Source organism: Balaenoptera physalus (genome assembly GCF_965194825.1).
Source record: "Balaenoptera physalus genome assembly, chromosome: 10".
In the NCBI taxonomy this organism is placed as follows: Eukaryota; Metazoa; Chordata; class Mammalia; order Artiodactyla; family Balaenopteridae; genus Balaenoptera; species Balaenoptera physalus.
This window is the reverse complement of record NC_138889.1, coordinates 97,526,867-97,540,323: the sequence shown is the minus strand read 5'-3', so window position 1 is coordinate 97,540,323 and position 13,457 is coordinate 97,526,867. Positions and strand designations below refer to the sequence as shown.

General features: G+C 43.2%; 1 protein-coding gene across 6 annotated transcripts in view; it reads right to left on the bottom strand.

Annotated features, from left to right (window-relative positions):
• The window catches only part of EXT2 (exostosin glycosyltransferase 2), a 134,582-nt gene extending 125,087 nt beyond the window's left edge, over positions 1-9,495 (bottom strand). For 2 of the 6 annotated variants that reach the window (XM_082410465.1, XM_082410469.1), the window contains exon 1: positions 4,132-4,250. In XM_082410465.1, the coding sequence (XP_082266591.1) occupies positions 4,132-4,137 (6 nt within the window). In that variant the 5' untranslated portion in view covers positions 4,138-4,250. Of the gene's footprint in view, positions 1-1,120; positions 1,287-4,131; positions 4,251-5,715; positions 5,890-6,922; positions 7,019-9,304 lie in introns of those variants that run through there. The other 4 variants (XM_082410466.1, XM_082410467.1, XM_082410470.1 and 1 more) reach the window with 4 other exon arrangements.
• Positions 9,496-13,457: the final 3,962 nt, after the last annotated feature.

Sequence of the window (13,457 nt, the reverse complement as noted above, 5' to 3'; positions counted from 1 at the left end):
TTTTGACCTGTCTTATAAATAAATAAATAAATGTGTACATATGAGAATATGCTATATATTTACTATTTAATATTACATACTTAATATAAATACTGTTAACATAATGTAGAAATATTACTATATTCTATAAATATATATTCTCTGAAAGCATAAGCTGGTAAATGCGTGGGACCTAGGAAGAGGGGTACTGACCAAGCAAGAAAAATCAAAAGTGGAACAGCTGAAGACAGTTGTTTTATTTTGCTTTCAAATACTTGCCTAACATAAACTGATACTTCATCTGGACAAACTGATGTTTCCTTCATTATACTAAAGCCTGTTTTCATTCATTCAACCCTCAAAGAGGACCTAAACAAAGAAGAAAGTGAAAACCTACCTTAGAGGAATTTATATGCTAATGAGACACAAAACTGTAACAAAATGTGGAATGTAAAAACACCACTAAGAAAATATCAAGAAAAGGCCAAGGGGTATTAGAGAAGATTAATCTTTAAATAAAATATATATTGATGTTTTATAATAAAGGGATAGTTGACACATTTAGATGGAAGGGAGAAATGAAGAAACAGGGAAGGAGGAAAGGAGAGGTGGAGGGAGGAAAAGAAAGGCCAATGAGGTAGATCCATTTCTAAAGATTGATGCCAACAATTCTTCCCACTGGTGAAGGTGCACGCCACTTGTCCAATCAAAAGGTGGAATCTCTTTCCCTTCCTCCTGAATTCGGGCTAGCCTTGTGACTTGTCTGACCAAAAGAACGTGGCAGAAGTGAGATTCTGGGGTTTCTGAGTCCAAGACTTAAGAGACCCTGTAGCCGATGGAAGCCAGCTGCCACGTTATAAGGAAGCTGAGCTCCCAGCTTAGGGCAACCTCAGGAAGACCCCAGGGGAAACTATGTGGAGCAAACATGAACCAGCCCCACCAAGCTCTGTAGCGATGGCAGAATCCTGAGCAAATACATGATTGCTGTTGCTGTGGTTGTTTGTAAGTTGTGAGGTGGTTTGTTATGTAGCAATAGATAAATGAAAGAGCCAATAAGCATCATTGACAGATATAAAGAAAATCCTTAGTCCTCAGCTGAAAATGCAGAGTTCCCCTGTAGACCACAAATTAAGATCCTTACTCAACAAGCCCCCGATACCTGATGCCTAGCTACCGTGTGGGGAGGGTAAAGCCTTGAGTGTGACTGCATCATCTGGCACAGACATATTACTGCAACAAGAGACTTTAGGACTTCAGCATTCCACATGTCAAAATCCCAATCTTCAAAATGGCCTCATTCAGAAAAGCTATTAATATAAAGGGAAATAACGGAAAAGCTCATAGACCATCTTAAGGTTTATCAACCATTTTCACTATGGCTAAACGTTGTTCTCCCCAGTCATGCCCACACTGTAAGACTGCTTCCTTCCTAGCCAGCAGGGTCTCGTCAAGCCTTGAATGTTGCAATCATTATCAGCTTTTTGGGTAAAATGTGCTGGATGGTCATGAATGATTTCAACTTGTATCTCTCTGAGACCATAATCTGGAACATATCAAGAAATGTGCTTGTCATGGACTAATGTATGAAAGTTCATACATTTTAAGCTTAAAGATTATCATCTTTGGGGTATATACATTAGCCATTCAATATATACTAATGGATTCCATGACAGAAATGCAGGCACAAGAGCTATTTCACTTTTTCTGTCATTCTAACGATGAACAGGATGTTCCTAGCCTGCCCCCAACCCCTACTTACCACCAAGTCCACCCTATCCTTTTCCTTCCCTCCATGTATCCCTCCTGGAGCTAGAAAAGAGGAGGTCTTGGGACAAATGCACGCAAGGAACTGCACTCTTCATATACCCCATGTCAGAACTGCCCAACAGGCTCTCAAGGTGTACCTATATCCTGAATCAGTGGTTCTCAAACACCCAAATGCTAAGAATCACACAGGGAGAGCTTGTTAAAACACAGAGTCTTTGGCCCCAGCACTGGAGGGTTGTATTAGTAGGTCTAAAATAAGGTCACAGAATCTGTCGATTTAGCAAGCCCCTTGCATGTTTATTTTATGCAGCTAGGTTTGAAATGTTCACTAATGTTAGACAAACTACCTTTTAACACAGTAGTTTTTTTCTTTTTTAATTTATTTTATTTATTTATTTTTGGCTGTGTTGGGTCTTTGTTGCTGCACGCGGACTTTCTCTAGTTGCGGCAAGCAGGGGCTACTCTTCATTGCAGTGCGGTGGCTTCTCTTGTTGCAGAGCACGGGCTCTAGGCGTGTGGGCTTCAGTAGTTGTGGCACGCAGGCTCAGTAGCTGTGGCACACGGGATTAGTTGCTCCACAGCATGTGCCATCTTCCCAGACCAGGGCTCGAACCCGTGTCCCTGCATTGGCAGGCGGATTCTTAACCACTGCGCCACCAGGGCACAGTAGCTTTTAAAACTTTTTTTTTTTTTTTTTTTTTAAAACTAAAACCTATAAGACAACATTTTATATTATGACCCAATACAGACATAGATATGTATGTATAATATCTGAAATAAAACAAATATTTCACAAAACACTGTTTTCACAAAACAATGTTTAACCTTAGTACGTAGTATTAGCCACAGAACATGTGACGAACACTGTGTTCTACTAGCCTATTGCTTTTTAAAAATACTGGCCATAACCTACTAGAGCAATAATCCACAAAGGTAGTATCCACATATGAGCTTTACAATTTTCATGAGCTCCAGATTATGAAAAAAGACATTACCACAACAAAATAAATCCAAAGATAATAGAAGGAATTAAGTAATAAATAAAAGCACAGAAATTAATTAATTAAAAACCAAATAGGATCAACAAAACTAAACTTTTTTTAAAAAAGACTAAAGAAATTGACATTTGACATAATTCTGGTAAGATTAATCAAGATAAAGAGAAAATAAAGAACAAATAAATACCTAGAATGAAAAGGAGCCCATAACTCTAAATACTACATGTATTTAAAAGATGAGATGGTATCAATGAACTTATGCCAAAATATTTGAAAATTAAATGAAATGGAGAAATTCTTTAAAAATATACCTTATTAAAACAATCTCAATGAGAAATAGCAAACCTGGAAAGCTCTATAACATTAAAGAAACTGAATCGAAAGTTTAAAAAATCTTCCTATAAAGAAAATTCCAGATCCAAAAGATTTTCCAAGTTCTACCAAACAGTCAAGAAACAATAATTCCAATTTTACACAAATTATCCCAAAGTTTGGAAAAAAGAAGAAACATTTCCTGACCTACTTTAGGAGGCTAGTATAACACTAATACCAAAAATCTTAGACCAGTGATTCTCAGAATACAGTCTGGGGGCTCCAGGGGGTCCCCAAGACCCTTTCAAAGGATCTGAACTATTTTTTATAATAATGCTGACATTATTTTTTCACCTTCATTTGCCAGAGGCTACAAGATGTGTGATAATGCAAAGACTGAAGGCAGAAGTAGACACAAAAATCCAGCTGTCTGTTAAGTTTTTCCAAACATAATGAAATATATCAACTCACAGATTCAAGATGCTCAACTCCAAGTACAATATATACAAAAAAAACCAAAAACAAGACAAAAACCAACTAGATATGTCAAAGTAAAACCACTAAAAAGAAAGCCAAAGAAAAATATTAAAAGCAGCCAGAGGGGAGGAAATCTATTCAAGGCAGATTAAAGAGCTATATGTAACAGGCAAAACTGTAAGATATTTAGAACACAAAAGAGAATATCTGTGAATTCCAGGCAGAGAATGATTTCCAAAATAAAATGCAAAAAATGCAAATCACAAAAAGATAAAATAATAAATTCGGTGTTACAATTAAGAATTTTTATTCATCAAAAGACATCATAAGGAAGTAAAAGGACAAGCTATAAACTAGAAGATATTCGCAATACATGTAACCGATAAGGACTAACTAGCAACCAGAATAAAGAGCTCCTACAAAGTAATAAGAAACAAACAAAAAAGCCAAAACAGACAAAAAACAGAAAACTAAAGACTTAAACAAGAATGTCACAGAAGTGGCAACAAAATGGCACATAAACATCTGAAAAGATGTTTAGTCTAATTAATGGACAGGAAAAGTATGGCAGTAAAACAACAAGACATCTTCTACCCACCAGCATGGCAGAATGTCGGCATCAAACACCACCAAGTGCTGGTGGTGACCTGGAGCCACAGGAACTCCAAGAGCAGGAGCATGACCTGGCTCCACAGTCCCAAGGGGGCATCAGGAGGGCTGGAAAGAAGAGAGGCTGACACCCACTATGTTAGACTCCTAGGCATCACATTTTGCTTCCTACCTGTCACAGTTTGAGTCCCCCCGTAATTAACCCCCAAAAAAGAACCAGAGACAAGGATGGGGGTGCAGGTAGTTTTACTTGGGAGCTAGAGAACAGAGCAAGGAGAGAGAGACAGAGAACCAGGGAAAGCCAGTAGGAGTGTGTTATTAAGCTGGGTAACAGGGGCTCTTTAGGAACCCTCTGAAGAACCATGCAGACTACACCATGTCCCTCAGAAGGAGGACAGGCCAGGTCATTTATCTGCAAACTCCTATCCACCATTGCTTGCAGGTTGCCTGGTATTATTATCAGCTCTGACCCTGTACTTAACAGCCCTCAGAAGGTCTGGACATTCTCCTTTCCTCGATGTACCACAAGTCTGATAAAGACCTACAGTTCCCTGGAGGAAGGACTCGGGAACATCTGTCTATACTTTCAGGGATGTTGCAAAGTTCTTCTTCAAAGAGATCCAGCCTCCCCCTCAATCCATGGGATACAGGTCTGAGAGCTGACACACATCTGAAAACTAGGTGATAGTGATTCTTCCACTGCAGCAGCTGACATCAGCCTTCTACTTGCCATCTGTTGATTTTTTTTTTTTTCTGGTTATACAGTGAAACAATACCCTACTTGGCTGCCCATCTATACTGTCAATAGGAATGCCAGGCTCTATTAGCATCACAGTGGGTCCAGACACACTGGTTTTGAGTCAAGCCTCACTGCTTGTTATGGATAGTGTGTCTACCTTGCCTCTGATGGTTAGTGCCACCACCTGGCTTCTGCCATTTCAGAATCCTATCATCCTCATTGATACTTGGGAACCCAGCTCCATGGTCAAATCTCATAAAGTCAATCCTGGCCTATGGAGGAGAATCGACATTGAGCTTCTCAAACGTGCTGGTCCCCTCCCTGTGGTTCCATATCACCAGAGGGAAGGGAGAACGCCCTCCTGGGAACATGGGCAGGAGATGCACCTCTGGCCTCAACTAATAAATCTATTTCAAATCTCCACCTCCCTGAACCTTCGGACCCCTACCGTAATATTCTGCCAACACAGCTCTGGCAACTTTACCTCATTTACTCCAGATTAGGGTTTCTCAAGCTCAGAACTACTGACATTTTGGGCCAAATGATTCTTTTCTGTGGGGAGCTGCTCTGTACAATGCAGAACGTTTAGTAGCATCCCTGGACTCTAATCCAGAGGAGCCAGAAGCAAGCCCTAGTTGTGACAACTAAAAATACACCCAGACATTGCCAAATATCCCCTGGGGAGGCAAACTGGCCCCCCAGTTGAGAACCAACGGTATCACGGTCACATCCAAGGTTCCAGGCGGCTGCCCAGCAGCACATCGGGACCAGCTTGCCCCTGCAAGGCCACGGAGTCCTGACTCAGGAGAGAACCCTCCCAAGAGTCACTCCCACCTGGCTTCACGTCCACCGCTACCCCACTTTTGGTCTGACACCCTCAAGATTCACTCCCATGTGTTCCTCCGGTTCCTGCTGGTCCCCACGAGCCAGGTCCTGCAGCTCTTCCAGTACAACAGCTATCACCCCAGCAGCAGGGGCTGTACGTCCCCACATAGGCAATGCTGAGATCTGAGGGCAGGGGATGGGCAATGTTGAGGAGGAGAAGCACTACCTTGCAAGGTATCCACCTCCAGGGAGGGCTTTGCATAGCGTCAGGGAAGGAGCGCTTCTTCTCAGCAATGGAGAGAGATGCTTCTGCTGGCCCAGAGGATCTAGGAAATCTGGGAGTTCAGTCCTCAGAGCCTCCACGCAAAAGCTCCATCCTAAGACTCAGGGTCCCACTTCTTCCCTGTCATGGCCCTGACTTCAGCAGAAGCAGCCTGTCAAGGCTGTGCACTCAGCTTCCTTTGCAGTTCAGCCATAATTACAATTAAATTCTGGGCCTGATTTTCAACACAGTCTGCCCTCCAGCTGCAGGAAACGCTGCCATGGAGTTCTATCTTTCACAATGCGTCCCGAGTTGATATCTGGCTGATCTGAGCCTGATTGCACCTAAGGCCTCTAAGGAGATAACAAGAGCCAACCAACTCCACCAGCGTCATCATGACCATGGTCCACACGCTGCTCGAGCGCTAGAGTTCCTATGCCAGCCAATGCTTTCCTTTCTGCCTGAACCTCATCCCAACCCTCCACTGGTCAGTCTGACTATTCAGGGACGCTAGAGGGCACCAGGGGTTATCAACGCCTCACCTACCCCCAGCAAAGGGGTCCTGGCTGCCACCTGAGGGTAAGCGATTCCAATCTCACAACGCTATTCTCAGGACCTGCTTTCTAGAGCCACCTCCAGTACCAACCGCCTTAGTTTATGTTCTGCCAAACTAAAAACGGCTCGGGTGCAAGTAGCTTGCAGAAGACGAATCCAGAAAGCCAGAGGGAGGGAGTAAGGAGAGGAGTTGGAGAAGAACGGAAAGCCACGAGGGTGTATTACTGAGCTGGCTGCCATACTGAGCTGGGCAGATGGGGCTCAATCCGTCTAGGGTCCCTCTGAAAAATGCACCTGAGAACTGTCCCTTTCAAGGACATTCATCCACCGAAGCCTATCCATCCCGCGCCCGCTCACCCCCCACCCACCTGAGGGCTGTTCCCAGGGATACAAACTCACGTTTCTGAGGTTTGCCTACACTGGATAAGCGAGCGTCCACAAGTCTGTGCTGAACAGCTGAGAGAGATGGCGAGCACTTGAGGTGGCATAAAAACTCTTAATAAAAAAAGAAATGAGGGGAAAAGCCTTAAGTGAAAAAGAAACCAGCCCCTAACTAAGTCGAGCTTTAGAGACCGAGAACTCTCGGTGAACGTCCTTGTACCTTTTACAGGCTTCATTACGGCACTTGCCAGATTGTAGTAATTGGTTATGTAATTGCAAGTCTCTCTTCTACTGGTCGTCATTTTCTTGTAATCAGAGTTTTTCATCTCTGCTCAGTATTCCCAGCATCTAATATCATGTCTAGAACACATTCCATGTAAACATAAATGTTTGTTGAATGAAGGAGTGTCTCTGTACTTCCCAGTTCCGTCAGCACACACACTGTTCAAGGTCCAAGTTTTGAGTAATTATATGGTGATGAACTCTGATCATTTTCTTTCTTAAATTAGAGTTTCCAAAGGGGGAGAAAATGGCCAGGTAATTTCACAGATGGAATTTTCTGTACCGACCATTGACCACCCTCCTCTCTCCTAACACTGAGCTTCCCCAAGAGGACAAACCAAAAGGAATCTTCTATTAATGAATGTTTTTCCATATAATACCACAACCTGTGTCAAAATAAGAATTTCACAACCAGCCCTACAAACTTTAGCCTCCTCAAAGGACATCAAATCTGTCCCTGCAAAACACTGGAATCATCCGGCTAGATGTCAGGCACTGAATCACTGGAAAAATCTTTCAACCTCACTCTACTGTCAAGATGAGATGCATTTTCTGTTCCTGGAATTACTTATTCCTAAATCTTGCCTGAATAACCTTTCCTTAGTGCTTCAGGCTATGTCCAATCCACTTAGTCCAAAGTTTTCAGTCACAATCTCTCATCTTCTTAACCTTTTTACAGAAGCCCTCACAGCTGAACTCTTGGGGCTGCTGCTACCCTGTAACTTAATTCACCTGTTCCTGAAAACAAAGGAACCAAATATTGGCCGAAGCAGGAAAATCTGCAATTCACTGCCTTACCTGATAGGATCCTTTACGATTAAAGTTATGTTATAGCTAACCACCCCTAAAAATGATTGCAAATTTAAAAAATAAAAACCTGTGCCCCTTTGTGGGAATTATACTATAATTAACACAGTGCATATAACTAAGGAACTATTGACAATAACTAAACTTTACTGCAGACCTACTACATGCCAGGATCTGTTTTAAGTATTCTGCGTTAACTTAGTCTTCCTAACAGTGCCATGTGACAATCTATGATTATCCTCATTTTACAGACAGGGAAAGTGTAACAAGGAAGGCTAAGCAACTTGCCCAATGTCACACAACTAGAAAATGCCAATGCTAGGATTTGGAGAATGGCAATCTGGCTCTGGAGCCTGCGCTCTTTAATTAACCCCCATGTGAAGCTGCCTCCCCTAATTACCCTTAAAAGCCTGAATTAGATACACCTTTTTCATTCCTCAATTAACCAGCATAATTTGACAGACGCAAATCTATCCATTTACACCAGCATTTGCAACCAGATGGCTTAAGTCAGCGGCAGTGAGGAGTGATAGAAATTGAGCCATGTAGTTTATTACTGTAAATAGCCTTTGAGCTCTGAAATTTACAAACTAAGTCCAGCTTAAGTCCTCAGGGCACTCAACTGACTTAGAACAAGAATTTAAATGGATGTATTTCTATTTCAAGACATCTTCAGACAGATAAATCAAGGACCCTTCTAGATTAGCACTTCCCAATAAGTTACACCAAGTAATTTTAACCTCAAAACTGTATACACGTATCTGGTTCCCGCCGCCAGTAAGTAAAACTCCAAGTGCCTCTGAGCTTCACGTAGATGCCTAGAGCCCGGACACCGCTGGCCACCCTCCTCACCAGAGCACCCAGTCCTGCCCAGGGCATCTGGTACCGCACGGGACGCCACTGGCCAAGGCAGAGCCCAGAGCTGAAAAATCCCAGTGGGAGAAAGCAGATCCCTGTGGCTCGCGGGAAGGAGCTGGCAGCGGAGAGAGGTCACGGCAGAGGGTGGGGCCTTCGGAAAAGGAAGCCACAGGATCCCGGGAAAAAGGAAAGGTGCGGACGGGGAATAGAAGTGGGCAAGGAAACAGGTGGGAAACCAACATGCGGGGCGGGTCGGGTGACGAAGGAGAAGGCGGGGCGGAAATCAAAGCGCACCCAAAGCGGGAAATCAGCGGGAGTGGCGCCGGCCTCTTGCAGCCCTCGGACCTCCGCGCGGCCCGCGCTTCCCCGGCGATTCGGCCCCGACTCCGCCGCGGCCCGGGGAGGCCCGAGCCCTCACCGGGGTCCAGCCCGGCCCTTCCGCGCCGCGCTTACCTCGGCCACGGCTGCCTCCCGCTCGGCCCCGTGTTCGGTCACCGGCTCATGCCGCGGGGCACTGGCCACAGCCGCCCGGGTGGGACTGCGCGAAGCTGCCGGTCGCCGACGCCTGCGCCGGGTCTGCGGGAGCGAGCTGGGAGCACTGAGCCGGCTGGGCTCGGCGGCCTGACACCCAGCGCACTGCGCATGCGGGAGCGGTCCGTGCCCGCGCCCCCTGCTGGACAGGAGGAGTCAAGACACCGCTTAGGGTTTCTCCCGGGAAAGCGGGCGAAGCTCAGGCTCCGCAGTGAAATCCATAGACACGCAGCCTCGTTCGTAATTAAAGAAACTGCAAACCGAAACGAGGCCCCATGCTTCACTTACAAAACTGTTATAAAACTGACAAAAATGTAAACGTTTTAGTATAATCGGTATTCATGCGCGTGCAACATTCCTGAAAGGGAATTTGGCAGTTATCCATTAAACGTAAAATGCAGGTAACTTTCCCCAACAATCCCTCTGTATGGAGTTTACCCTATGGATATTCTCAACGACGTTTATCAAAAATATTCATTACAGTACTGTTTCTAATAATAGCGAAAACCCGGACACAACCAAAATAAATTATGGAAAATTTGATATTAATCAAAATAATTAGAATGTAATAATGAGAGAATGCATATGTATGTTGGTATGGAAAAAATCTCAAAGACATGTTAATATGAAAACATGGTTTAAAACAGTAGACGAGTATGATCCTTTTTATGTAATAAAATATACATATATATGTATGCAGAAACAGAAGACAGAAAATATATATGTAGATGCTTAGATTCAGGCATTTATATATAACATTTTTTCTGTAAATAATTCAAGAAGCAATAAACAGTTTTAGAGGGATTAATTGTGGAGGTAGAAATGGGGGAGAAAAACTTTCATTTTCATTTTGTTTCTGTATTATTTACATGATCTAGCCTCCTACATGCACAGCAAAACCCCTGTCATAAGACAGTCAGTGGAGTCTAAAAAATTCAATCAAAATGCAGAGTGATGTTATTGAGAAGTTAATGAAATGACCCCACTGAGCCTATGCAGTTTACAGACAATGGCTGCAGAATCCAAATCCATCTGGTCTCAGCTGTACCTCAGCACCATCTGGTGGAAGTTGTCACTTAGAACTTAAATATTCATAGGGATGATTCTGAGTCTAGAGACCCACTGGGGCTTCCAGCAGCAACAGTGATTCCAAGAATACTCTTGTGAGTTAATGCCTGCTTAACACAGATCCAGAGGGATTGGGACGAGAATATTCTGGAGACAGGAAAACACATTCTGCTTCCCCACATCTAAGAGGGCATTTGCTCTGCTCTTCAAATCCACAACCCGCCCAAAAAAACGATAAGAAATTTTAGCACACATACACCACATTTGAGAAATGGATAAGTGGAAAGCATTTTCACTTTCTTCTTTGTCTTTCCCTGCAAACATTTTAAATGAATTATTTTTTCATTAAATGAGGACTTTCTGTGTTAAAGACCCGTTAGGCATAGCCTTTGAAGAACCTATCTTATTCACTTTTTATAACCCTAAACATGCATAGTGCCTGGCACATAGAAAGTGCCTCAATGAGTAGTTGTTTTTTGTTTTTTTTTTTAATAATTAATTAATTAATTAATTATTTTTGGCTGCACTGGGTCTTTGTTGCTGCGCACAGGCTTTCTCTAGTTGTAGCGAGCGGGGGCTACTCTTTGTTGCAGTGCACGGGCTTCTCATTGCGGTGGCTTCTCTTGTTGTGGAGCATGGGCTCCAGGCGTGCGGGCCTCAGTAGTTGTGGTTTGCGGGCTCTAGGGCGCGGGCTCAGTAGTTGCGGCGCACGGGCCTAGTTGCTCTGAGGCATGTGGGATCTTCCTGGACCAGGGCTCGAACCTGTGTCCCCTGCATTGGAAGGCGGATTCTTAACCACTGCTCCACCAGGGAAGCCCTCAATGAGTAGTTTTTGAATGAATAAAGGGTGCCCAGACGCTGGGAGGAGCTCAATAGAAAGAAAACAAATGCACAAGTAAGATTCACCAAAGCAGAGGATGGAGAGTGGCATAGGAAAATATAAACAAAATGCTACAGTAGGGGTCCCCAACCCCGGGCCGGTACTGGTTGCCACCAGTCCATAGAAAAACTGTCTTCCACAAAACTGGTCCCTGGTGCCAAAAAGGTTGGGGACCGCTGTGCTACAGGGTTCAAAAGAGAAAGCAATCACATCCAACTGGAAAGATGTAGGAAGACCTCATGCAAGAGTTGACATTTTTGCTGGTCCTGGAGGACAGTTAGGATTTTGACAAATAGAGGATGAAGAGGGCATTCCAAGCAGAGAAAAAAAAAAGCATGAGCAAAGGCACAGCTGTGAGAAAGAAGGAGAAGCAGTCAGAAAGAGCAAGTGTCTTTTAAACCAGCATGATTCAAACGGTGGGGCTACATTTCTAGGGGTAGAAACCATGCAAGGAATTGGAGGTGAGAAAGTATAGAAGCTGTGATAGTAGAAGTTACGTGACGCTAAAGCAGCTGAGAGAGACTGCAGAGAAGAATGAGAAAGAAAACTGTGGGCCAGGACCTGAAGTCTCAGAAGGTAGAAAAGTCCTTGGGGTCGGTGGTTAGAAGAGAGACTGCAGAAAGACGTTTCATTACTTGCTCTGAAGGTACAGGACAAAGCAAAGACCGTGCAGAGTCCCGTGTACCCAGTGAGCCAGGAGAAGTGCAAGTGAGCGTTAAAAAGGGTGTGGTTTTCAAGGAAAGTGGCATCATCAGCCACTTTTTTGAAAGTGAGTTTACAGTGAGGAGCAATTGCTAGTGTGGAGATGAATGCCAGCTTTACCACTTCCTTTACACGATAGCGGTCTGTAAGTATGGAGAAAGGTATCTTCCCCAAGAAGAAAGACTCCGTGAAAGAACTGTTCTGTGGTGTTTCACGTTGGGTCAGCTTATACGACACTGGCAGGCAGCCTGGTGGACCAGAAAACACCTATCAACACCAGAGCAAATATAATGAACACTCTCTCAAATGGATGCTGAGCTCACAAAAGAAGTAAAGAAAATATACAAGGAGCCAAAAATGAAGGTGAAGTGAGAAAATTGAGTGTTGAAGGTACAATTTGGGCATACAAGATGGGAAGATGTGGAGAAAACCATGTAAAGCTAGGCTATTGAGATGGAAGACTAGAAAAAGTTGCTCAACATCAGTAACAAACCAAAAAAGAAACTTGTCTGTCTTGTCCAGAGAATGGAAAAAGAAGAGTCTCTGCTGAGAATCTTTAATTTCAAGCTTCACAACAAGGTGGGATTTGAATGCATACTGCCAGCATGGTCCAGGAAGTTCCCCACCTAAAGAGTAACTTGAAGCAAAGGAAACATAAGTCCCCTCTGGAGGGTCATGCCCTCAAGGCAAGCTGCCCAGGATTCTGACAAATATAAGCTCACAATCTGGAATTACAAAGCACATGAAGAATAAACCAGTCAGCAGAAACCACAAACAGCAGAAATTTAACCTGCAGAAACTACAGATTACTGGATAATGAGAAATAGATATAAAATAAGTAAGTTTATGGCGCTCAAAGACTTAAAAGATGGAACTGTAAATATTAGAAAGAAACAAGATGGTTTTTTTCCCCAAAGACGGAAGAGATTGAAAAAGTACTAAATATAAAAATTGAGATTAAAAATTCAATGCATAAGTTAAACCATAGATTAGATACAATTAATACACTGAGATATAGATCTGAATAAATTACCCAGAATGTAGATTGAAGAAAAAACAAGGAGATGGAATATAGGACAGGGAGGTTGAAAGAGAGGGAGAATAAAGGAAGAAAACCCAGGATGTATCCAGAAGCAGGGAACAGAGAAAATGCAGTAGAAGCAGTTTCCAAGGATACAGTTGCTAAGAATCTTCCATTATTGGACAGAGATGATCACCTGTAATGGATGCACAATAAGACTAACAGTGGGCTTCTCAACAAAAACAAAAAACAGAAGTCATAACATACTGGTAAAAGTGCCAAAAGAAGCTAGCAGTCAATTTCAACTGTATACCTAGTGAAATCATCCTTCAAGAATACGAAAGAAAGAAACACATTTTCAGACAAACACTGATAGAAAGAATTTACCATCAGTAAACCCTAAC